This window comes from Mobula birostris, chromosome 27, assembly GCF_030028105.1.
Source record: "Mobula birostris isolate sMobBir1 chromosome 27, sMobBir1.hap1, whole genome shotgun sequence".
Classification (NCBI taxonomy): domain Eukaryota; kingdom Metazoa; phylum Chordata; class Chondrichthyes; order Myliobatiformes; family Myliobatidae; genus Mobula; species Mobula birostris.
The window spans coordinates 17,471,164-17,497,087 of record NC_092396.1 but is presented as its reverse complement, the minus strand read 5'-3'; the positions used below and the strand labels follow the sequence as shown (position 1 = coordinate 17,497,087).

Sequence of the window (25,924 nt, the reverse complement as noted above, 5' to 3'; positions counted from 1 at the left end):
TGTACTGCTAAATTGTTGTCACATGTAGCGAGGTGTAGTGAAAAACTTTGTTTTGCACGCCATCCGTACAATATTGTTTCATCACATCAGTTCTTCGAGGTGGTGCAATGGGAAGAACAGTAACAATACAGAATAAAATGTTACAGAGAAGTTCAGTGCATGTAGACCATGATGAGGTAGATTTCAAGTTAAGAGTACAAGAAGTCCGTTTAATAACAAGAGCTGTGCCTCAAGCCTGGGGGTTTGTGTTTTCAGGCTTGTTTTATCTTCTTCCCCTTAGGATCCTGGCTGTTACAGTGGATTGGGTAAAGGGGTTTGATGAAGTTATATTTTACAAAGTAATATGTTAAGAAATAGAACTTTGGACAGCAAATAGTTAGGAAGGCTATTCCATTGTTGGTGTTTACTATGGGGGGGTGGAATATAAAAAATAGGAACGTTTGTTACAGCTTTACAGGGTTCAGGTAGAAGCCCTACTGGAATACTATGTACAATTGGTTTCCATATTTCAGAATCAGGTTTAATATCACTGGCATACGTTGTGAAATTTGTTTCACCTACTCTACCTCTGATATGAGTACATCATTTGAAGAATGATTTACTTGTATTAGAGGTAATGTAGGTAAGGTTCACTAGTAGAAATGGTTCACAAGTTTGATTCCCGAGTTGAATGGGCTGGTGTAAGAAGAATAGTTGAGCAGTTTGGGCCTGTACGTAGTCATAGTCATACTTTATTGATCCCGGGGGAAATTGGTTTTCGTTACAGTTGCACCATAAATAATAAATAGTAATGGAACCATAAATAGTTAAATAGTAATAGGTAAATTATGCCAGTAAATTATGAAATAAATCCAGGACCAGCCTATCGGCTCAGGGTGTCTGACCTTCCAAGGGAGGAGTTGTAAAGTTTGATGGCCACAGGCAGGAATGACTTCCTATGACGCTCTGTGTTGCATCTCAGTGGAATGAGTCTCTGGCTGAATGTACTCCTGTGTCCAACCAGTACATTATGTAGTGGATGGGAGACATTGACTACGATGGCATGCAACTTAGACAGCAGCCTCTTTTCAGACACCACCGTGAGAGAGTCCAGTTCCATCCCCACAACATCACCGGCCTTACGAATGAGTTTGTTGATTCTGTTGGTGTCTGCTACCCTCAGCCTGCTGCCCCAGCACACAACAGCAAACATGATAGCACTGGCCACCACAGACTCGTAGAACATCCTCAGCATCGTCCAGCAGATGTTAGAGGACCTCAGTCTCCTCAGGAAATAGAGACGGCTCTGACCCTTCTTGTAGACAGCCTCAGTGTTCTTTGACCAGTCCAGTTTATTGTCAGTTCGTATCCCCAGGTATTTGTAATCCTCCACCATGTCCACACTGACCCCCTGGATGGAAACAGGGGTCACCGGTACCTTAGCTCTCCTCAGGTCTACCACCAGCTCCTTAGTCTTTTTCACATTAAGCTGCAGATAATTCTGCTCACACCAAGGATTTGAGGAAAAAAAAGAGATGATCTTATTTGAAATGTAAAATTCTAGGGGGGAGTTACAGAATGGATGCTGAGAATATTTTGCCTTGTGGTATTATCTCAAACAAGGTATTTAAAAGGTAGATGAGGAAGAATTTCTTCTATCAGAGAATCTTAACTCTTTAGAATTTTTTTTTAGCTCAAAGAGCTATGGAGGTGGAGTAGTTGTGGAGCCCAGGTAGAGACTGACAGATACTTAAACAATAAAGGAGCTGATGGATATGGAGGAAGAGAGGGAACGTGGTCCAGAGATTAACCACATTCTGTGTAAAGGAAAACCTTGCCCTTCAGATCCTTTTTAAAACTTCCTCTTACCTTAAACCCATGCCCTTTTGTTTTTGATACCATAACTGAGGGGAACAGATTCTGATCACCTATCTTGACAATGGCTTTTATATAATGTACATCTATCGAGTTTCCCCTCAGCATCCTTCACTTCATGGAAAACAGGCCCATTCTATCCAATATCTCCCCTTACTAAAACACTCCAATCAAGGAAATATCCTGATGCATCTCCCCAGCACAAGCACATCCTCCTTATAGTGTGACCAGAAATGACAATGTTCAAAATGCATTCTAACCAGTGTCCTGTGATATCCCAACTTTTATTTTCTATGTTCTGAGTTAAAAGCAAGCATGCCATATTCCTTCTTCACTGCTTTATCTTCCTTTGTGGCTACTTTTAGGAAGTGTGGATTTGAACTCCAAGGTCCCTCTGTTCACACTATTCCTTGGTGGTAGTGTGTAGTGGTTAGCACAATGCTTTACAGTACTAGAGACCTGGGTTCAATTCCCAACACTGCCCTTAAGGAGTCTGTACATTCCTCTGTGTGGTTTTCGTCTGAGTGCCCCGGTTCAAAGACCTACGGTTTGGTAGGTTCATTTGTCAATTATAAATTGTACACAATTAAATCAGGGAATTGCTGGGCTGTGTTGTGTGGCTTGAGGGGCTGGAAATGCCTAAATAATGCTGTACATAAAGAAGTTTACTGTATAATTATCCTTAGTTTTCTGCCTCACTTCCTCAGATAGTAAAGGGAAATATTATTTTCCTTTGCTATTCCTGTATCACTCCATTCCCTAAATATTCTGAAATCTGTCAATCTGTTTTACAATGAACTCAATGATTCAACCCTTTAGAATAAAGAATTATGTAGACTGGATGAAGAAATTTCTCTGCATCTTTATCCTAACATTATCTACACCTTCAGTGAAACTCTGTCCACTGCTATGGATTTGTCGGTGTAAATGTCCTCCCTGAATCCAACATGCTGAGTGAGTCCTGTAAAAATTGTAAGGGGTTTGTCATTTCAATTAGATAAACTTGTTTTATTAAATTCTTTAACCAGCTCATTATCTCCTCAAATGGCAAACCCACCATCCTAAGAAACAGTGAAATATATCAGTTTAAAACTGTACATAATACTCAGGTAGTCTGTTCAATACCTAATATTCTCAAGCTTTTAATATTGAATCGAATTAAATATAGCTGGAATACAAGCTTGTAATCACAATCTCTGGTTTCATAGTATTGAAAAGCCTTATCCTTACAGATCTTGCCAGGGTTCATGGGACCAGAGATACGGAGAAAATAATTTAACACAGTATCATGGATAGACCATATCAGCTTCACCATCAGAGTGAAGCAGACCTCCTGTGAAAGCTATCAAAAACTCACCCCTAAAACATATAATCCCAATCTAGATTAGATTAGTAGGTACAAAAATAAACAGCAGTCCAGATAAACCTTCACCCAAGATGGTTTGCTGGTGATTTCCAAAATAGCTCTGCATAAAGATTCCAAGTCATAGTTTAAATGTGGACGTCCAACTTGAACCTAAATTCTAGGGAGTCTGGAAATCGTAAAAGAAAAGGAAGTGCTGGAAGTATACAGCAAATCAGTTTGCAGAGTTAACAGACATAATTTAAACATGTTAATATTTCTGGTCAAAAAGTTTTCAACAGAGCTTTTCTGTTTCTCGCCCGAACGGCTGGAAGTTGCAAAGAAAAACTTGTTTTTCCTGATGAATCATACTTCGATGTTATTGATCCGCCAGTGGCGGTTCGAAGAGGACAAGGGTAAGGTATATTGAAATGTGCTCCAGATTCCAGCATGTGCAGTGTCCTGTGTCTCTAGCGGCCGCCGAGACGAACGCGTGTCTTAGCACAACAAAATAGATTTATTATTTTCACTGGGGACAGTCCGGATGCGTTCCGGTCACCGTCTCCATGGTGACCAGATTATTCCAACATGGCGTCGCGACAGATGACGAACCGGAACCCCCTCGGTCGCCATTTTGTGATGCCGCTGACGCAGAGCGGCGGCTGCAGACCGCCGTTTGTGGCCGGACAGAGCCGAGTAACTGCCATCTGTCCGCGTACGTGGAGCCTCCAAAAGGACCGAGGGAAATTATGCGGGGAGGGAAGAAAGAGGATCCCCGGAGTAAATTAATGAGGACTGCATCCCCCAGCATACCCTGCGGCCTGGCACGTGGGCAGTGTGTCTCGGAGGTCAACAGACCGCGCCTGCCCAGTTTCGATTAAGTTTCTCTTGACAGTTGCTTCAAAATGGTTTAAAAGCGCTTTCTTGCTGCAGACAGTAATATTGTTCACATCACATTCATCTTCAGAGGTACAGAAACCACCCCCTCTCAGGTAAAGTGAGTTGTGTAAAAGGCTTATTGCCATCGATAAACAGTTTTTCAGTCCTCTGTTACTTTGGGATGTGCAGGTCATGGAAAAATGTCTTCACACGCTTTCTAAATGTTTTGATATTAATTGCATGTTTGCGTGCTTTTCTGTGCTTCTGAAGAGTTGCATCTGCAGAATTTCTTGTTTTTATAATCGTACAATTTTTGATTAAAATTATTTGGGCTGAAGAGGCCCTCTTTTAAAAAAAATGCCTTAAGTTGCTGAAAACCCAAGTACCAATTAGCCAAAATGTTTATACCTGAAGAACAAGTAAGTTATTTAGAGTCAACCTGCAACTTATTTACTTAAAACATCCTTCTTTTCCGTGTGCATGGCTCAGTTGAGAGAATATGGTTGTTTCTTCTGCGAAGAGGAAGGCCACAGGGTCTTCTGTAATAATGAAACTCCTTCTTTAAAATAATTGTAGTAATTGTTATTTTTATTCAGTTCTTGTTCCTTGCTTTCCTAGACGTGTTCCCCTACATCCATCTGATAGTGTAAACAACTGTCATGTCGGTCCTCATTTAAGATTCTTTCAGGGTCTTTCTATTCCTGCAATCTGGAGTTTTAATTATTTGCGATGCCCTCCCTGAATCCTTGAATACTTTGCCCACAACAAGCTTCCATTGTTGTGCCCCAGAGCTCCATCGCTAACAGGTAGATAACTGCTGAAACATCTTTTAATTTGCCCTAGTTAGCTGGTCCTTTTTCTACTTTCTTTTTCCTTTAGAGTTAAAAATACTGAGATTTGCATCTGTAGAATTTTTCTTAATTGAAGCAGTTTGTGGGAGAATAGGAGTTCTGGAGTTTCAACAGTTTACCACTGTGAACACATTCAGGTAGTGTGTTGTATTTGACTGAACTTAAGAGGTAGTTGAGACACGAGATGCTGGAGTGTGGAGCTACAAAGACTTCACTGGAGGGTTGAGCAGTATCAACAGGAGAAAAGGAATTGTCAACAAACTCCTGCATCAGGACTGAGAATGGAGAGATAAGATGCCAAGTATAAACAGAAGGCGATTCATGGAACGAGGAGAGGTGTATGATGAGTGGCAGGTAGGGGAGGGGAGCCGGGATGGAGATGGGAGGCAGTGCAAGTGAATGGTAGGTGGAGGCAGACAAAGACAGGGAGAGAAAATGTATTGAGAGACAAATGGGGCAAAATGGGAAGAGGAGTATGAAGATTGGAGGGAGAAAGGGCAAACAGTTCCAGACTCTGATAAATAAAGGGGGTGAGAATGGGAACCATTAGGGGAGAGGTGAATGGCAGTTGAAATCAGAATTGCATGGAGTGGGAGAGAAACCTGTGTGGGTGGATGGAACTATTAGGGTATGGGGGGTGATGATGTGTTCTGGGGTGGGGTTGAGGGAAATGGGGCAATAATGGAAAGATTGGAGAGCATTGGAAGGTGTTTGGGGTGTGACAGAGTTCAAAAATATAAAAATAAAATATTAACCCTCTAGCATATTAATCCAGTTATTAATATGTGAATCAAAGGAATTTGAAAGAAAGATTATTATTTTATATAGGTTCTTTTATGACTTGGCATGTTTTGGTGTTTTACACCTAGTATAGAGATTATTACAAATTTAGATTCATTTAGTTATCACATGTACATTGAAATATACAGTGAAATGTGTCATTTGCATTAAACAATTAACTGTTCCACAGTTGTGGAAGCTATATCACCAAATTTGCCAATTAGTGATAATTGGCAAACTTATTAACTTGATAAACTTTATAAAATACCATTTATTCAAACTATCAAGTAATATTTGAAGAGAGCAAAATATATCTAACGTTTCATGGCAGTGGTTGTTCATTGGAATATATCTGATGAGGGGTTACTCTCTTAGTACTTCCCATTCCCATTTCAACATGTCAGTCCCTGGCCTTCTCTACTGCCACGATGGGGCCACACTCAGGTTGGAGGAGCGACACCTTATAGTCCATCTGGGTAGCCTCCAACCTGATGGCATGAACATCGATTTCTCAAACTTCTGTTAATGGCCCTCCCTTCCTCTCCTCTACCCTTCCCCATTCCTATTTCCCTCGCTCACCTTATCTACTTACCTGCCCATCACCTCCCACTGGAGCTCCTCCCCTTTCCCTTCTGTTTTTTGGCACAGACTGGAGGGGCTGAATGGCCTGTTTCTGTGCTGTGGTGTTCTATGGTTCTATCAGGTTCCCCTTCTCCTCCTCCTTTATTTCTTTCACCAATCAATTTCCCAGCTCTTTACTTCACCCCTCTCACTCTCAATTTCACCTATCATTTACTGCCTTGTACCTCATCCTCCCCTCCCCCCACCTTCTTGCTCTGGCTCCTTGCTCCTTCCTTTCCAGTTTTGATGAAGGGTCTCAGCTGAAAAACATTGACTGTTCACTCTTTTCCATAGATGCTGTCTGGCCTGCTGGACAGCATTTTGTTTGTGTGTTGCCTTGATGTTGTCTTAGTTATTTCTCTTCTCCATCATCCCTGATGCTGAAAGATCTGCCAAGAAATTCTGGCATTTTCTATCTAATTCCACAAACAGCAATATGACAGTAATGGATTTTTTTTTGTTTGTTTTGAGGATGCATGACCGACCAAGACAATAGGAAAAATAGTACCATTTCAATTGATTGCAACCAGCACTTCAGTTACACCACGCCTCTTTCTGCCCACTGGAAATGTCTGGTTTTGTGATTAGGGTCTTGGATTGGAACTTGGTCTTCTTGATTTAGGGGTCAAAACATTTATCACTGAATAATAGTTATTGTTGGTATTTTCAAAGAAAGTGGCGCTTGAAATTGTGAGCTCTATTTAACAGAATTCCATTGGATCAGACTTTTCCCCAGTCCCAGCTGACTAAATACTTTTCTGTTCCGTTTCAGTTTCAATTGCAAACGGTCTCAATGGACCAAACAGAATAAATTTCAAAACCTTCCACTTCGATCCAACCATTGTCCAATTACTGCATGCTACTGTCCATTACCTTACCTGGGCTTATTACTGAATTGTTAAATATACTTTTTGCTACATTACCCCAAGTTGTACAGTGTGGCTGCTTGTAGGATGTAAACGTTTGCACAATGTGACATTGATATACGCTGGCCTTGTTTATAGTCTGTCACAATCAATGATTGTGGGCGCAGAAGTATGTTCACCTGCAATTGTTAGAAATCCTTGCTTTTACATTGTATATTCTTCTGTTTAAGAAAATCTTTTTGTGAAACTGAGGGCTGGTTTTGTGACTATTAAGAAATACAACACTATGAAATCACCTGACTGGCTGTTGGACGGGAGGGGTTGAAAATACCATGAAAGTGGCTCATTGGGACTTTATGGATATACGTAATCAGGCCATGATAAACTGTGTGGAGAACTTTACTCTTTGCTGTACCTGCTTGGGAGTATTTTATCAAACTGAACAGAGTAAGAACAATCCATTTAGTCATTCTCAAATGGTTGTCTCTCTTTTCCTATCAGATTCCTCCTTCAGCCCTGTACCTTTTCCACCCATCACCTCTCAGCTTCTCACTTCACCCCTACCCCACCTACCTACCTTCCCCCTCACATGGCTTCACCTAGCCTGTATTCCTTTTCTCTCATTCCCCCCGCCCCCCCCCCCACCCCCATATTCCGGCTTCTTCCTCCTTTCATTCTAGTCCCGATGCCTGAAACATCAGCTCTATTCCTTTCTATAGGTGGGGCCTGAGCTGCTGAGTTCCTCCAGCATTTTGTGTGTGTCATCCTTGAATACACTTTTCCCCAATGCCTTGTAATTCTTTTGTGAATTTATACAATTTGTCCTCTCTCTTTGTAAGTTCACCATTGAATGCATTAAATTTGTGACTTTCTGATTCTGTCTAATCTGTGCTGTATCTGTCCTGGGAATGTGTAATGAAACAGTGTTAAACATGCTTGTAAGAAGGAGGAATAATCCCTTCACTCTTGTTTTCTTTTTAAAGATATGCAAGACCATTTTTCTGAACACAGCAAGAAAATTCTTCATGCTCTGAACAAGCAGCGTGAAGATGGTAAATTTTGTGATGTGACTCTAGACCTGGGAGGTTACTGTTTAAATGCACATCGCAGTATCCTGGCATGTTGTAGTAAGTTCTTTCACAATGTCTATGGAGCTGGCACATCTGCTGAAATCAACCTTCCTGAGAGTTGCTCTGGTGTTTTGGGCCTTCTGTTTGACTTTATATACACGGGTGAGCTTCAATTGACAAAAACAAATGTCTCCAAGGTGCTAAACGCAGCAGAAGAACTTTCAATCCCCGATGCTATTCAAGCTTGTCGGCATTATCAGCAGAAATACATCGATGATGAGAGGAGTGATGAAACTGTATGCAGCCAGCAAACAGATGAATGTGAACCTGTAAAGGCAGCAGTGGACACTACAACACAAATGAGAGAAATTGAAGTTCTGGAGGAACAAAATGCAAGTAATGATTTCGGACAATTTGGCAAAAGGAGCACCAGAAGCAACAAGAAACAAACACTTAAGCTGCTGACTGAGAAAGAGAATGACAAAATACGATCCCTTGCTATTCAGAAAAGATCTAAAGCTTCCTTGACCTCCCACAGAAGCCCAAATTCTGAACAGCTGAAGGAAGCCAAAGAAGGTGACTTGGGAGACAGCAGTGAGGAGAACTGTCATGAGAGCACCAGTGGCAATAGTGACCCCAGCTTGGACATGGACATCATTAAAATGGAGGATGGTGAGGAAGATACAAACAACAAGGGAGAACTGGACCATGATTACATTCCATCTAGGCACAATTGTAGAAAACGCAGAAAAACTGATGTACTAGATAGCACCACGTTAGTGCTGGGCACATCTAAGCGCAAAGCCTCAGACCCAGCAAATAGAAAGAATGAGCCCATTGAGTGTCCAACTTGTCATAAGAAGTTCCTCAGCAAATATTACCTCAAGGTCCACAACAGGTAAATTCACAGTTGTCTTGATCCATTTTTGTTTGTTGTGAAGTCAGTGGAGATGTTGTAACACTGTGGGGAATGATATTAATTGTGGGTGTTGAGAGCACTTTAAAGATCAAGAATGAGTTTGTTGACCTGAAATTATTCCCATGTTCTTATTTTGCTTTGTCTCTTGTGGTAGGGGGATTTCTTTATAACATAACCAGAGGCACCATGGGATAAGAGCAGGGACAATGCTGGTGTTGGGAGATGTGCTGCTGGTGACTGTAAGGAGCTTGTCCATTCTCCTTGTGACTCCAGTGTGTGTGCTCCAGTTTCCTCCCACATTCCAGTGATGTACGGTTAGGGTTAGTGAGGTGTGGGCATACTATAAGTGTGATTACACTTAGGGCTGCCCAGCACAATCCTCATTGGCTTGATTTGAATTAAAATGATGTATTTCACTGTATGTTTCAATATACAAGTGACAAATAAAGCTAATCTCTCTTTTAAGTGGGTGATTGTCGGGAAACTTCGTCACAATCCTCCTTACCATTGAGAGCATCTACATGGGATGCTGTCGCAGGAAAGTAGCATCTATCATCAGGGACCCCACTACCAGGTCATGCTTTCTTCTTGCTGCTGCGATCAGGAAGGAAGTTCAGAAGCCTCAGGACTCGCACTACCAGGTTCAGGATCAGTTATTACTCCTCAACCATCAGGCTCTCAAACTCCGTTTCACTTACCCCATCACTGTAACCTTCCCACAACCAACGAACTCACTTTGAAAGACTCTTCATCTCATGTTCTTGATATTTATTGCCTATTTATTACTACTGTTATTTTCTCTTCTGTATTTGCACAGTTGCTTATCTCGTACACATTGGTTGTCTGTTCATAAGAAGTTGTGAGTCTGGGAGGTGCTCTGGGAGAGGCCTACACTAGTCTCTGGTACGAGTCGATGGTGTACTGGTATTGAGGGGTTGAATGTTTAGTGGGATTTGGATAATTTGCCAGCCATTTGCTCCTTTATCCTGCATGGTGTTCAAGCCACTCGTATGTTGTTGGTGCTGCATTTATTTGGACAAGTCAAGAGCATTTCAGCATGCTACTGATGGAGACGGTGGAAGGGGATGAGTCATTTTCAGCAGGTTAGCTGGACTCTGAGCTCTGTGCTTGATTCATATGAGTGTTTGGTGATCCCTAGGGTGTTGGTGTTGGGGAACTCAGGAAGCTGGTTTAGACTCTCTACCTGAATGGTGTTTTGACCTGCTGCACATAGATTTATGTTGTTTCATTTCCTCAGGGGTTTGATTGGAATTGAACTTTGTGAAATCATCAGCAAACTCACCATATCTGACTTCCAAGAAACAGTTGAATATGGGCCTAGAAGAACATTGCCTTGAGGAACTCTTCAGTAATGCCCTGGGGCTACAGAATGATTGCCCATCAATAACCACAGCCTTTTCCCCATGGTCTCAGTTGACTTGAGTTTTTCCAAGGCTGCTTGAAACCTCTCTTGTCCAGATACTGACTGATTTCAAGAGCAGTCACTTTCTCCTCATCTCTGGAATTCAGCTCATGTTTGGATCACTGCTGTGATGAGGTCTGGAGCTCTTTAGTTCTGGTGAAACCCAAGCAGACCGTTGGTGAACATGGAGCAATAGCTGAGGGAAGATGGTTGGTAGTAATTAGGTTTCCTTGCCCATATTTGACCTGATGTCATGGATTCTGGAGTCAGTGTTGTGGACTCTCAGAGTTACTTCCTCTTGACTGCATTTGATTTTGTTGACCTCTTTCCCCCATCTTGATCTGTCTTGTTCAGTGGACAGGTTGTTCCTATGGATTTTCATGAAGTATGAATCTGAATATGATGTTAGGCTGTTATTTGTTTGTCTGTGGGGACAGCACATGAATGTAAACACCAATCCCCAGATCTTTGTGTGGACAGTTGCTATGCATAATTTTGGTGCCTAAGTCGATGCCAGATGTTCAGTTTTATTTTTCTGCTTCGATTGTTTTCTTTGAATGGTTCAGAGGGCTTCTTTCAACAATACTGCTGTGGGTTGGAGTCATAAGAATGGATGGCATTCTTCCTTTCCTGAAAAACTTTTAATAGGCCAAATGGGTTTGTATAACAGTTTAAAGGCTCAACAGAAGACTTCATGGTCCTATAGGGACTTGAATCGAGTAACAAAACTTGTTTCAAGGCACACTGACTGCACCACAGGTGAATAAGAATAGTTATTTTCTTTGACTTTTAGATTATTAATTGAATTTCCACGATGACCATCGAAGGATTTGGAGCTCACCTGGATTATTAATTCAGGTTTCTTTCCAGTCCTGATGAAGGGTCTCTGCACAAAACATTGCAAATGCTGTCTGGCCTGCTGAATTTCTCCAGCATTTTGTGTGTGTTGCTCTGGATTTCCAGCATCTGCAGATTTTCTCTTGTTTTTAAATATATAATGAGTCATTGGAAATTGAAGATGAAAAGATAATCAATTAGTGTATGAACTTTTAAAGAAAACCACTTGTCTATGTTTAGACTGCTGACTTGGTATATTTCCTGCTTGTATTCCTAATACTGAGATGGCCTGAATTTAAATTGTGGTAATTGTACAAACTAACAAATTCCTATTGTGTTTTGCCTTTAGAAAACACACAGGAGAGAAACCCTTTAAGTGCATCAAGTGTGGAAAATGCTATTTCAGGAAAGAAAACCTACTTAAACACGAGGCTAGGAACTGCATGACCAGGACGGGTGTGGTATGGAAACTAGGTCTCTATGTAGATTTTTCAATTACCAGGATTTTTTTTTGGCTGAATTTGTAAATCAAATTAAAAATTTCGCTGACTTCATGTTTTAACACTGATGCATTTCTGGCACCAAATAGACCTTGACCATTTTGTCCAGTTTATTTGAGTTACATGAGTTTGTAAGTTGCTGCATTTAATAATGAATACTACTGTCTTGTGGGGGGATGAATCCTATATTAGAATGATCTGTTACAATCAGCACTTTGAAAATTAAACAAATTGATACAAACGGGGATTAAAGAGAAATTTGTACTACCTTAATTACAGTTTCTGGACATTCCTGATCACTTCACAGCCAAGAAAGTATTCTTCTAAAATTTAGTCATATGGCTAAGAAATATAGCAGCTGGCACAATAGTGTGAGGATTTTTTATAAAGGTGTTTTACATTTGTGGAATAAACATTGATTAGGGCAACAAGAGAAACTACCTGCTATTCTTGGAAGTGGTGCAGTTGAATTTTGGAATCTGAGAAAGCAGATGAAACTTACATTTAATGTTTTTTTTTTGGGTTGGGGTGTGCAGGGACGAAGTACCACTCTGGCATCTGGTGCAAGATCTGTACCAGCCCCCAGTCCTCTAGAATCTCCGCTTTGAGTTGGCCTCTTGAGTAATACTTGGGTAATAACATTGATATATCATGATTATCATGACTGTATCAAAAATAAATCCCTTTCTTTGGTGCTTTGTAGTCTGGCCCTGTTCCTCCAAGCACATATTTCTTAATCCTGTCCTTTATTTCTGTATTATAATAGATGTGTGGGCATGTGGCCAAGTGGTTAAGGCATTGGACTAGTGACCTGAAGGTCCTGAGTTCGAGCCCCAGCCGAGGCAGCGTGTTGTGTCCTTGAGCAAGGCACTTAATCACACATTGTTCTGAGGCAACACTGGTGCCAAGCTGTATGGGTCCTAGTGCCCTTCCCTTGGACAACATTGGTGTCATGGAGAGGGGAGACTTGCAGCATGGGCAACTGCTGGTCTTCCATATAACCTTGCCCAGGCCTTCGCCCTGGAGAGTGAAGACTTTCCAGGTGCAGATCCATGGTCTCGCAAGACTAATGGATGCCTTTATTTATAATAGTGACACATTTGGAAGAATTACCTTTTTAGCTGTGAAGTGTTTGGATGTTCAGACTGTGGGTGGGGCTTTATAATGCAAGTTCTGTTTATCAAGAAATCAGTACATGGCCTCAACCGTGTACAGTATCCTAGTTTGTGTAGTCTTCGGCTTGTGGATTCAGTCCTTGTGCATACATTGGTCAGAGAATCTCTACTGTGTTGGTGTTTCTCCTAGAGCTATTTCCATGCCCCTCACCCCCAAGTTTGATTTACTCTTGTACTTTCCCCATGTTGTTTTAAACCCTCTAAAACGGTTTTTGACTGTACCGCCTCTCATCTCTAAACTCATCACTCTTGTCCATTTTGTCTTGTTTAAAGTGCATATGGGTGAAGTTCTGTTAATAAGTAGAAATGCTGCAGGGCAATGTGCAAGCTGGCCTCTTGAGCACCTTCTATAATTTTGATGGTAATTTTAAATGTTTCATTCTTCTGCAGATTTATACTTGTCCTGAATGTAACCAAACGTTTAAAGGAAGAATTGAGCTAAGGAACCACTTGGTATCTCACACAGGTGAGATGCCCTTCAAGGTAGGTCTGGTGGCCCTCAATATTTGCAGGCTCTCTGATTTGCACTGAGTTAATTGACCTTGGGTGAGTTAGTATTGGTAGGTAGAATTATATCTGAAATGTCAGGGTTAGACAAAGAGGAGGGATGTTTAATTCTAAAGCATTGATGTATGCTACAAAAGGTAAGACGTGGGAGTGAGTTCCTTGAAAGCAGACTGCAGATAATCTTCTGGTCCACGAAATCTAGGTCAACCATTGCATTTGTCGTAGTCATAGTCATACTTTATTGATCCCGGGGAAATTGGTTTTCGTTACAGTTGCACCATAAATAATAAATAGTAATAGAACCATGAATAGTTAAATAGTAATATGTAAATTATGCCAGTAAATTATGAAGTAAGTCCAGGACCAGCCTATTGGCTCAGGGTGTCTGACCCTCCAGGGGAGGAGTTGTAAAGTTTGATGGCCACAGGCAGGAATGACTTCCTATGACGCTCTGTGCTGCATCTCGGTGGAATGAGTCTCTGGCTGAATGTACTCCTGTGCCCACCCAGTACATTATGTAGTGGATGGGAGACGTTGACCAAGATGGCATGCAACTTAGACAGCATCCTCTTTTCAGACACCACCGTGAGAGAGTCCAGTTCTATCCCCACAACATCACTGGCCTTACGAATGAGTTTGTTGATTTTGTTGGTGTCTGTTACCCTCAGCCTGCTGCCCCAGTACACAACAGCAAACATGATAGCATTGGCCACCACAGACTCGTAGAACATCCTCAGCATCGTCCGGCAGACGTTAAAGGACCTCAGTCTTCTCAGGAAATAGAGACGGCTCTGACCCTTCTTGTAGATAGCCTCAGTGTTCTTTGACCAGTCCAGTTTTTTGTCAATGTTGATGTGACTGGAGCAAAGGGTAATAGAGCTTGTTACTTTCCCTTGAATCTTTTAAGTTTTTTCATCACAGATCAGTGTGCCACATGAAAAGTACAAAAAAAAACCCTGCCAATTCTGGAAAGTGGAAGTAAAAGCAGAACAAGCTAGAAATGCTCAACGGGATGGGTAACATCTCTGGAAAAAACAAGAACAGTTGACATTTCATGCCCAAGGTTGTGGGAACTGTGAGAGAGAAAACAAATTAAAGTTGCAGAAAAAAGTGTGGGAGGCACCTATAGGAGAAAATGAATATATCTGTGGTTGTAGAGGCAGACTTCGGCTTTATTTTATGGGGTGCAACTAGCAGGCCTGTGGGATGTGCTCAACGTGTTAGAAACATAGAAACATAGAAAATAGGTGCAGGAGTAGGCCATTCGGCCCTTCGAACCTGCACCGCCATTTATTATGATCATGGCTGATCATCCAACTCAGAACCCCGCCCCAGCCTTCCCTCCATACCCCCTGACCCCCGTAACCACAAGGGTTAGGTTGTACTAATGGAGAGAGTTTAAAAAAACTGAGACAAAATTGCAGATGGATGACTGGCAGAAATGATTAACTTCTGATGCAGAAAGAAAGAGCAAGTTGCCTATAGTTGGAGAATTTAAAATTGAGTTTGGAATGTACCCAGGCAATTGCTGAGCTATTCAGCAAGTTTTCATCAATTCTCCTTCTTGTAATTGTACAGGAAACCACAAACTGAGAGTAAAAAAGAGTAGATATTGGAATCTGTTTTGCTGCGGTCTGAAACCAGGTGCTCTGCAAAGCAGTCACCCAATCTGTATTTAGTTTTTCCACTATAGAAGGGACAATATTGTAAGCATTTCTGCCTGGATTCCCTTGTATTGAATTTTATACTGTTAAACACTGGCAAAATCTATCATCTCCTTCCAACCATAGTTACTACTCCTTTGCTTTTCATTTGCACCTTTGATTCTCTTCTCTTCTAAATCTATGTTCAGGTTCAGTCCCAGTCCCAGTCCCCATATCAAACAAATTACCCAGTTTCTGGCCATGTGGAGAAGCCAACTTCAAAATTCATTATCCTGTTAACTTTAAGTAAACTGACTTGACGCTCCTTTCAAAGCTTTGGCATCTTTAAAGTAACCAGAGTTGACCACAATACTACAACAGAAGCCTAACCAGTTTAAAAAATACTGCCATTATTTACTGAAGGGTAGTAAACTCCAAAACAACATACTGAGTAATTGTAAGTCAATGAATATTTGTTTATGCTTACTGAAGGAACATCATATTCTTGTAGTTCAGATGTGGTAAAAGGATTTCTTTAGAAATGGCAATTTCTGTGTTGTAAAACAGCAACGTGCACAGTGACCACAATCCCACACTGCCAAATGTGCTTTCATTTCTGGTAATACACCCCTTTGCAATCCTGATGTTCTGTGTATTTTAACCCTTTCAGTGTTCCTCATGTCCTCAGCAGTTCATGCATAAGAAAGATATGCAGAGTCACATGATCAAATCCCATGGAGCACCAAAACCATTCCCGGTGAGTAATAAATGTAAATTTAATATTATATTCTCTCATTGGTGGGACGCCTGAGGGCTCCACGTTCAGTAATGCAGGCAGACCTGGAATAGCTTCTTCATTAGATACCCATTTGATGATTGGCTAGCTGAAGGGGTTAGAAGGGGCAGTTCATTGAAAGGATGGATAAGATGGTAGGAAAGATGTAAATACTGTAGGATAGAAATGAGTGGTATTATAAAGAAGTTTGCTTTCTCTTGTTTCCGCCCTCAGTCAAGGGTGATTTGATTCTACTCCAAGGTAGTTGTCTAGTGTATGACGTGTAATGATCTGCCTCCTCCTTTTGTTTTGCTGCTTTTCCATGTGTACCTTACAAGATTTGCAGTGCTATCTCAGGTGCTCCTTCCCCATAGAGTCAGACAGATTGGAAACATGCTCTTTGGCCCACTCCCACTGAGTCCAGGCTGACCATCAATCATCTATTTTCACTGTACCATTTTATTCTGCCCACAGTCCCCTAACTCCCCCCAAATTCTGACCCTCAGCTACACACAAGGGGATGCTTACAATGGCCAATTAATCTACCAAACTGAATGACTGTGGGACCAAACCAGACCTGTTGGATAAACCCACACTGCCACATAGTAAGCACTGGAGCTCCAGACTGAGCCTCGGGCAGCAGCTGTAGTAGCTGCCCACATTGCTGCCCTGTTGTGAGCAGTCATGGACTTGGGGACACTTTTTTCCCCAAGAACATTTTGGGAACACTTCAGAATTATTTCCTCATCTGCTACTCTCATCTGTAACAAAGATTTGGCTTGAGAGAGGACACAATTATCTTGTCAGTGAACTTGGAGGATTTTTGTGTTGGTGTGATTCTTTGATTTTGGATGCCTTCAGTAAGTCATCCATATCTCTGAAGTGTAGAGAAAGGCAAGGATCATTACCACTTGGTAGTCTATGAACTTTGTGCCTAGCTTGACCTTTAGCTGGCAGAGAAGAGATGTTTTGTCTGCCGATTATGGTTGGGTTTCAGTTTTGTGCATTGAAGGCTGATTGATAGACTTCTTTGTTTTTACATAAGTTTAACGTGAGGTCCATTTTCCTTTGCTTCATTGAATGAGTCAGTGGCTTGGACCATTCTACAAGCATTGTTTGTGAACAGCAGCTCAATAACTGTAATGGGGTGACTTACACAGCTTGAGAACAGATAAGAGTTTACTCAGGACAAAGACATCATAGCCTGCTGTTGAAAGCAGCACTTTGACATCTTCAACTGAATCTCTGTCTTTTGAGTGTCCTTGGTTCAGTCCCACAGCATACTATCTAGTTCAGAATTGGTACTACCCCAGACTAACAGAAGTCCATATAATCATTTGTGAAAAGACACAAGGACTTGGGAGCAAATGGTATACTGCTGAAGTTCCACAATTACTGGAGACAAAATCACAGCCTTTTCCCCCCAACAATGGGATGTCAGGGACATTGTAATTATAAACAAGAGACAAATCTGTGCAACTACAGAAAGGTCTACCACAGGGAAAGTAATTGCAAGATCCTACTCAACTATCATCTGCTATTGGTAAATTCTGTCCATGTAGTGGAACATCATCTTCACCATTTGACAACTCCAAGGAAAAGGGAGCAGATTCAGACACTGTACACTGGTCTGCTGTTTTGACCTTGCAAAAGCCTTTGGCTGTCAAGTGAGAGGGATTGGTGGAGATTCTGCAGATGCTGGACATCTTGAGTAATGCACAGACAATGCTGGAGGAACTTGGCAAGTCACGTAGCATCAGTGGAGGAGAATAAACAGCTGATGTCTGATGAAGGATCTCAGCCTGAAATGTTGACTGTTTTTTGCCTTCTCAAGTTCATCCTGCTACATATTGGGATTACAGCCGGATGTTCTAAAGCAGATCTAGTCTTGGGACAGACTCTCGTCAAGCAAGGCTATGTCATTACTATTAGACCTTTATTTATAAATCTCTCTGGATCTTGCATTTACACTGCCAAAGCTGTTGGAGGATGGCAGTGACTGAAGGCCACATCTTTATTGTCAGGATTCTTTTTATATAAAAAAAAAAAGAAAGAAATTATGGAGCTGCAAACATTGCTGGGAAAACTAGCATTTATTGTTTACTAGGGTGATGAGGTGCTGCCTTGAACCACTGTCCCCTATGTGCTAAAGATGTTTCTGCACTGGGGTAGAGGCTTCCAGAACTTTGTCCCAATGACCTCAAATGACCAATTCCAATCAGGGATAACTTGCAGAGAAACCTGGATCCTATTCACTTGCTGTCCTTGACTTTTAAATCATGGTGGTGTTTAGAATTTGGGAGGTGCTGATTTGTGAAGTTTCTGTTGCACACTGGAGTTATAGGGAACAGTAGTGGGTTTGGTTTTGGGTTGTGAAATGAAATGGTTTTAAATAGAGGGAACCCCAAAATAGCTTATGAAGCAGTAGCAGAGAATGTCAAAGGCACAGTTTTGGGCATCACCAGCCAGATTCAATCTTTGGTTTATGTTCATAGAGCAAATAGAAACCAAGAGAAATGAGAGAGGTGTTAAAGTTGGTGTTAATACCCCAACTCTTGGAGTCTGCAAGTGAACATACAAGTTCAGCAGTGGGCAGATTGGGAGAGTTGAAGATGTTTCCATCTGTTTGAAATACATCCTCACTTGAGTTTGTCAGTTTCTTGGTGGCTGCGAGTCTCTGACCCTGGGTATTCCTTCGGCTTGCACCCGCTGTCTGCGAAACACTTCCTGCTTAGTGGGGCACAGATGGATTGGTACATAATTAATGTGTAATATCTCTTCAATTTTAGTGTCCCGCTTGTTCCAAGTGTTTCCTCTCCCGCAACGATTTGCATCAGCATGAATTGTCCAAACATCAGGGAGAGAAGCTGTTTGTGTGCGAGGAGTGCGGTCACAGAGCTTCTACACGCCATGGCTTGCAGATGCATATAAAATCCAAGCACAGGTACAGTGCATAGCTGCCACAATGAAATGAGGGATATACATGCACACCTTTTCATTTGGTAACATCATAAAATATTGGGAGCTCGGAAGATCAAGTGTTGAAACCTATAAATGGTCTAAATTAATGATTTGACTTAAACTGTCATTCTGAACTGTTACGTAGAACAACACCCTACAAAGTAATACTTTATAATTCCTGTAAGAATCACTGTCTTTGAAAGGTGATGGGTTTAATTGAGAATTGTGTGGCACTTATTTAAAAAAAAAATAGAAAGATCTTGGAACGGCTGAGGAAATCTTGTCTCAGAGTAAGCTGTAGATAGATGGTGGCAAGAGGGATTTCAATGAACAGAAATGCCTTTCCATTTGTAACCCATTTTGTACTAAGTTAAAATGATGGCTAGATATGCAAAATCCACGCTGTGCAAATTAATGTGCTTATGACTGTTAGTGTTTTTTTTCAATCAAAAGATACACCAATGCATATATTAAACACGAGATTTGGCAGATGCTGGAAATCTTGAGCAACAGACACAAAATGCTGTTGGAACTCAGTCGGGCAGCATCAATGGAGGTGAATAAACAGCTGATGTTTTGTGCTGAGACCCTTCATCAGGACTGGAAAGGAAGGGAGCAAAAGTCCAAATAAGAAGGTGGAGGGAGGGGAAGGAACACAAACTGACAGGTGAGGGGTGAGGTAGGGAGACAATAGGTGAAAGAGGCAAAGGACTGAAGGAGGAGTCCAATAGGAGAGGACAGTGGGCCACGGAATAAAGGGAGGGAGGAGGGGAGGAGATGGACAGGCAAAGAGAAGAGAATGAGAGGGGAACTAGAAAAGGGCATGGAAAAAGAAAAGGGGGGCAGGAGAGGTCGTCACTGGAAGCCAGGGAATCATGCCATCGGGTGGGAGGTTATCTGACAGAATATGAGATACTGCTCCTCCAAATTGTGTGGCTTTGTTTTCCCTCTCAGCTGGTCCTACCTGTCACCTGCCTGCTTGTGCACCTTCACCCCACCTTATTCTGGCTTCTGCAGCTTTTCCAGTCCTGATGAAGGGTCTCAGTCCAAAACATCAACTGTTTATTCCCCTCCATAGATGTTTCCTGACTTGCTGACTTCTTCCACCATTTTGTGTGTGTGCACCAATGCCATCTAGTTTGTTTTTCCAGTTGTGCTCCAAAGCCCCACACTTGCTCTTCATCTGTCCACTAACCCTCATGTGAGGCAGCTGTGAAACTACCAAAGGGAGGAGGTATGGTCTTCTCCATTACAGCCACATTACCAGCACCTCTGCTGGATGTTTTTGAGAGAATAATGGATAAGGCATCAGAAAAATCAACTACCATGCTGATTCAAGTGCTCCGACTCATTTTTACACGTTTAATGGTAAAATATGCTCTTTTGAAGTATTTGGCAAAAGCAAGTGAGTATTTCTGGTTCCTGTTTGGGCAATTGTGGCTATGGTGGAAAAGAATCATAATCAGAAACTCTGACACAATTCCAGAATTCTCAGAATTTCATTACAATTTCAAAACTTGTTTTTAATGCATTTCGAATTAAAGGTAAATTTCCAAAGAACCAGAAGGGATACATGCAGTCTTTTAATACAGTGGCTCTGGGATGTATAACCTGAAAGTGATGGAAGCAGTGCCTTTCAAAGGGGATTTGGATGTATGCCTGTTGAGATGAAATTTGCAGACTTGTGAAGAAAGTTGGGGAGTGGCACTAACGGGATAGCCTTTTCAGAGGGAGCAAGCACAGACACAGTGGCTGCATGATTCTGAACTGTCACTGGCAGAAATGATGGTTATTACTCCATTTTTTTCCTAACATTTGTTTCCCATTTTCCCTGTTGTACATCTGTGTCTCATTTGTTGAGGTTTATGAAGGAGGTAACTAGCTGCTGTTTACAACCTCAAGTTGCACAGAACAATTATTTAAATACATCTCACCTATGAAAGTATAGAAACCAATCTATTCTTAAATCTAGAATGTTCTGTTAATGTTTTACAGCCGATGACTGTTCTAAAGTGTGGTCATTGCCACAAGGGAGGGAGAGTGGTAGTCAGAGCAATCTGGTGATAGCCAAGTAATGTTAATGTTGGTTCCACTTGGACAGGGAATGATGGAGAGGTATAACATTCACTCTTTTTTTTTTTTTTTTTGTTTAACCCCTTATAGGAATGAGAGGCCATATATCTGTGAATTCTGTGACCGTGGATTCACCCAGAAGGGCAATTTGAATGTCCATTTGCGGACACACACGGGAGAGAAACCATTCCAATGTCACTTGTGTGGAAAAACTTTCCGGATCCAGGGTGAGTATGAAGGAACCCACACAGTTCACTTCCCCTGGTTGGCACACCCAGCACTGTTGCAGCACTAAGGTTCTGCATTGGGAAGGAGTGAGGTGAGCTGGTGCCTCTGTTTTCTCAGTTCCCCAGTAATCACTGTTGGACAGACTGTGATATGTCTGCCGTAGTTGAATAATGGCCAATACCATTTTAAAAATGATCATAGAGTGTTGTCCTGCTGGTTACATAACACCCTTTTTGGAGGGAGACCTCCTCCCCTTGTCTCCCTGGCTGGGTTACACAACTCCTGGTCCAGGACCAATGTCTTTAATTATTTTGCTCCCTCTTGCTGATTTCAGTAACTTAAGATAAACATCCACTTCCATCCTGGGGCAAGTGGGGGCAGACAATGCATTTCTTTACCAGTACCATCCTTGTCCCAAACAGGAATAAGAACATGGTTTTACCACACTGCAGGGTGTATTTACTGTTTTTGTTTTGCTAGAGAGAAGGGTTTGACCAAGTTTGATAAATTTAATTTTTGAAAGTTGAAGACAAGAAATGGTGTGTGATGCTGAAGAGGCAGCAACTGATTGTAGTTTCTAAATTTCAATCTTCACCCTATTACAGACACATTTTGTAACTTACTAAGATATGGACTTTCTAACAATCTCATTTGCACCAGCGAGCCTGGACAAGCACAACAGGACTCACACAGGTGAAAGGCCATTTGGTTGTGAGATCTGCAGTCGAAGGTTTACGGAGAGGGGACCTCTCCATCGTCACATGGCCAGTAAGCACCAGGAAGGTCGGCCACATGATTGCAGCATTTGTGGGAAGACTTTTAAAGGTAAAACTGGTTGTGCAGTAATTAAAGCCTTTACTTTTTCCTCTGAAGGAACACTTGCCTTGTTCTGACCTTCCACCCTTCTCCTATCCCTATCTACAGGACAGCTTAAATACAGTGGCTGACATTAATACCAAACAGGGGAGATACTTTTTCAGGTTTTCCTTTTCCATCCCACCCAACCATCCTCGACTGTTGCCCATTTGGATTCCTGTCCACTATTAGCTCTGAAATTTGTCACAGAGTGGCAGCTTTTTAAACACTTGCTCTCTGTTCAGAAAGCAAAGGTCCAGGATAAAAAGGAAAAGATACACAATTAATAGCAGGATAAGAACTCTTAATCCAGGAATATTGGAAGAAAAAGGTTTAGTTACAAAGCCCTTCAATACCTACCCATGATTGAATAGCCTCTTGCATCCAAGCATGACTGGGTACAGGAGCATATATAGCACCTATAGAGCACTGACTGCCATATCCACACACTTTCAAAAAGAAAGGAAAAACGTTTTGGGGAATTTTGCTGTTGGGGAAATTTGGTCTTCTGAAACCGAGGCAGTAGGTTAGTGTTGACGCTGTTTAACTGATGCCCTGTTCCTTTGTTCCAGCCATCGATCAGTTGCGTGTTCATGTTGGAAGACACAAAGGGGTGAGGAAATTCGAGTGCAGTGAATGTGGATATAAATTCACCCGACAGGTGAGCCCTCCACTGAGTTTTACAGCAGTAGAGTTGTTCAAATAATTCTGCTTTGTCGACTCCAGCAGTGTGATCACATGGTTGTGTAGGGAAGAACCAAGCACTGTGAAACTCAATAGCCACATTTAGCAGCCTGAATGGAACAGATGTATTCATTTAATGGGAAGCTAACTAAAGTCATGAGGGAGAAAGCAGAAGGTGATAAACTGAAGGATTGGAGGGACTTATGTGCAGCATAAGCCATAGATTGTTTCCTGTCTATGTGATATAATTTACACATTTACCTTCAGAAACTACTTGGATGCTTGTCGGGAATTGAGCTCAGCAGCAGTAAACAGGGTGCTTGTGTTCCAGAACATCTGAAAGATGTCCGGTCAGAAATCAAAAGCAAAAAGTATTCCCATAAAGGAAGAACTTTTCAAAATCCTTGCTGTTTTCGCTTTAGGCTGCTCTAAAGGCTGTTCCAATTTATCTTTGGCCCTGGCCCCACATTTCATTCACAACCAACCAGTTCCTTTCCTTGGTAAATAAAAGGAAAGCTGCTGATGATGGAAATCTAAAGTTAAGAAATGCTTCAAATACAGTGGGTCAGACAGCCTCTGTAGAAAGAGAAACAGCTGACATTTCCATATTGAACTTTTATTGGTCTGCTGAGTGGTTCTGGCATTTTCTGCTTTTATTTCAGTTCTTTTCTCTCTCACTTACATATCTTGGCTGGCTTTACTTCCTAACTTCCAGTCTTGCCTTGGGTTTTCTCTGCCCCTTCCTTTCACTATGCACAACTACACACTTTAAACTGGAACCTAGTTTTTTTTTTTGAGCCGACCAACTTAAGTTTTAGTAGTTTGGCCTAATATCTTATGATTTAATTTTGATCTTTGCTTGCAAAGTATCTCAAGACATCTTGCCACAAAGGCACTGTAAATGAGTAATTTTTAAAAATTTTGGTTTGCTGCTGAGTACTGATTTTGCTTGAATGTAGGCTCACTTGAGGAGACACATGGACATACATGGGAGAGTGGAAAACTACAGTCCCCGCCAGCGAAGGCTCCGCAATCTCATCATTCCCAATGAGAGGGAGGGAGATGTCGAGACAAATGTGACTCCACAGGTGACTGGCCTGCTTGAGGTTCCTCCTCCCTCAGCTGCAAAAGAGACAACCAGTGAGAACACAGAAACCAGAGACCTCTCTGTTCAGCGATTCTTGGAAAACGTGATGCCAACAGTCAGTGGAACAGACACTTGTGTAGAAGAGATTACCATAGTTGAGATATAAGGAACTAGTAGAAATGATCTAAAAATTGACTTTTATATAAAGAATGTAAATAAAAGTTGAGTTTTTAAGCATTTGCTGACAACCACCTTTGCACTTCCATTAACTTAGTAGCACTCTCTTCATTGAGAAGTCTCTTTTCAACCAATAATCCAAAACTTGGGCACCACTCCAGTCAAAAGTCAGGGAATTATTCCTTATTGAAGGTATATTATTGTTAAGGTGTGAGATCTCAGTTCATGACATACAATCTTTACTGAGCAGATTATTCAACTTAAGGAATATCACTAAAATGTGAATTTTTAAATTATTTTTATATTGGTTGTAAAGCACTTTAGCATCTTTTTATTTCTATTTTAAATTGAGAAATACAATAGTAATTTAGTCAGAATCCTAGTCCTGGTTTAGTACTAGTTGGGGGATAAATATCACCTAAGCCAAATACCAAAAATGGATGTGATTATTAAACCAGCACTGAGAAAGATGCTTTAAATCTTCCATGCTACTCTTGTAACTTATTATGCCTATGCAAAATAATGTTTGTAATAATAGCTGACCAGTGAATTTTGTCGTGGGTACCTACAGTCAGCACCACCCAATCCATTAACAATAGCACTTTGTAGACAGGCTTTGGAATCCCTTTGGAAATTAGGGCTAGCTGGCCACTTTTCATCTTGTGGCCCTGTGAAAGTGTGTAATGATAAATGTTACAGGCAAGTTATTGCAGCTGATGCTTTTTAACTTGACTGAAGTCCTAAGTGAATGTTGCTGCCATCTACTTGTCTTTGAACTACAAAAACCAGGACAGGAAGCAAGCCAGATACCACAGAATTAATTAAGCTTTAATTATTAGGAAATAATTAAAGATGGGTTGTAGCTATCTTGTATAAATCTGATGCCAATTACTTAACCAAATTTGGAATCAGCTGTCAGAAGAACTGAACTTTAAGGTAAACATATTGCAAGTGGCAGCAAGTTAAATCACAAACAACAAAATACTTCAGGTTCACAAAAAACTGATGACAAATTCTGGATATTTGTCACGTGCATTAGATTTATTCATTTAAGTTTATTCAAGATAGATTTTCTAAATTTAAAGGAATAATCAAATGACAATGAAGTATGAAATGTGTAGCAAAATGCATACTGGTAGCATATTCAAGTTTGTGTGAATTATTAAATGCTTAAATAGTAGTAAAGCTATTATAGAGGAAATTTTCTCAAAAAACAAAGGTCAAACTAAACCAAACCATAGTTTTACAGATAATTCCTAACTAGTGCCCAAGTCATTTTGGTCCACATATGAGCCTGCATAATGAAAAATAATACAGGAAATTCACAAACCAAATCTGTTCCCGGATAGCATTAGGAGTACTTCCTTGTTAATTTAGTAAAAGCTGCGGTGTGGATTGCCGTGGATTTTCTTTAAAAAGTCCATTGGACTACACCAATAGGAGCACACAGTAGCTGATGTAGTAACTTCTCATAATCAAATGATCAATCACTCATTTCATTGTGATGGTGGATTGTATTGAGTAAATGTGAAAACTAGCACTGCTTGAGATAAATGCATACATTTATCATTCTTTGGTTCTTTAAGGTTGTCATAGCCTTGGGGAAGAAGTGGGTATAAATTCCCACTACCTATTAGATGCTCCTAATGGCATGTGTCTCAAATAGCCTCTGACAACCGAGTCCAGCTCTAAGTCTTGATGTGTGGATTAGCTGCTCAGCCCGGTGGAACTGTTTCAATTGACAGAAGGGGCAAAGGCAGGTTACTGGCACCTTAAAACCTGTCGCTCTGGGCAGCTGGGGTTCGTCAGCTGTGGTT

General features: G+C 41.2%; 1 protein-coding gene across 1 annotated transcript; it reads left to right on the top strand.

The window, feature by feature from the left end:
* The first annotated feature begins 3,851 nt into the window (after nucleotides 1–3,851).
* On the top strand, nucleotides 3,852–25,581 carry LOC140188738 (telomere zinc finger-associated protein-like). The gene is made up of 10 exons (XM_072245321.1): nucleotides 3,852–4,188; nucleotides 8,177–9,161; nucleotides 11,792–11,903; nucleotides 13,508–13,600; nucleotides 15,938–16,024; nucleotides 18,832–18,986; nucleotides 21,167–21,303; nucleotides 21,965–22,129; nucleotides 22,732–22,820; nucleotides 23,803–25,581. Exons 2-10 carry the CDS (start codon nucleotides 8,179–8,181, stop codon nucleotides 24,094–24,096), a joined length of 2,115 nt encoding a protein of 704 aa, XP_072101422.1. The 5' UTR covers nucleotides 3,852–4,188; nucleotides 8,177–8,178; the 3' UTR covers nucleotides 24,097–25,581.
* Nucleotides 25,582–25,924: the final 343 nt, after the last annotated feature.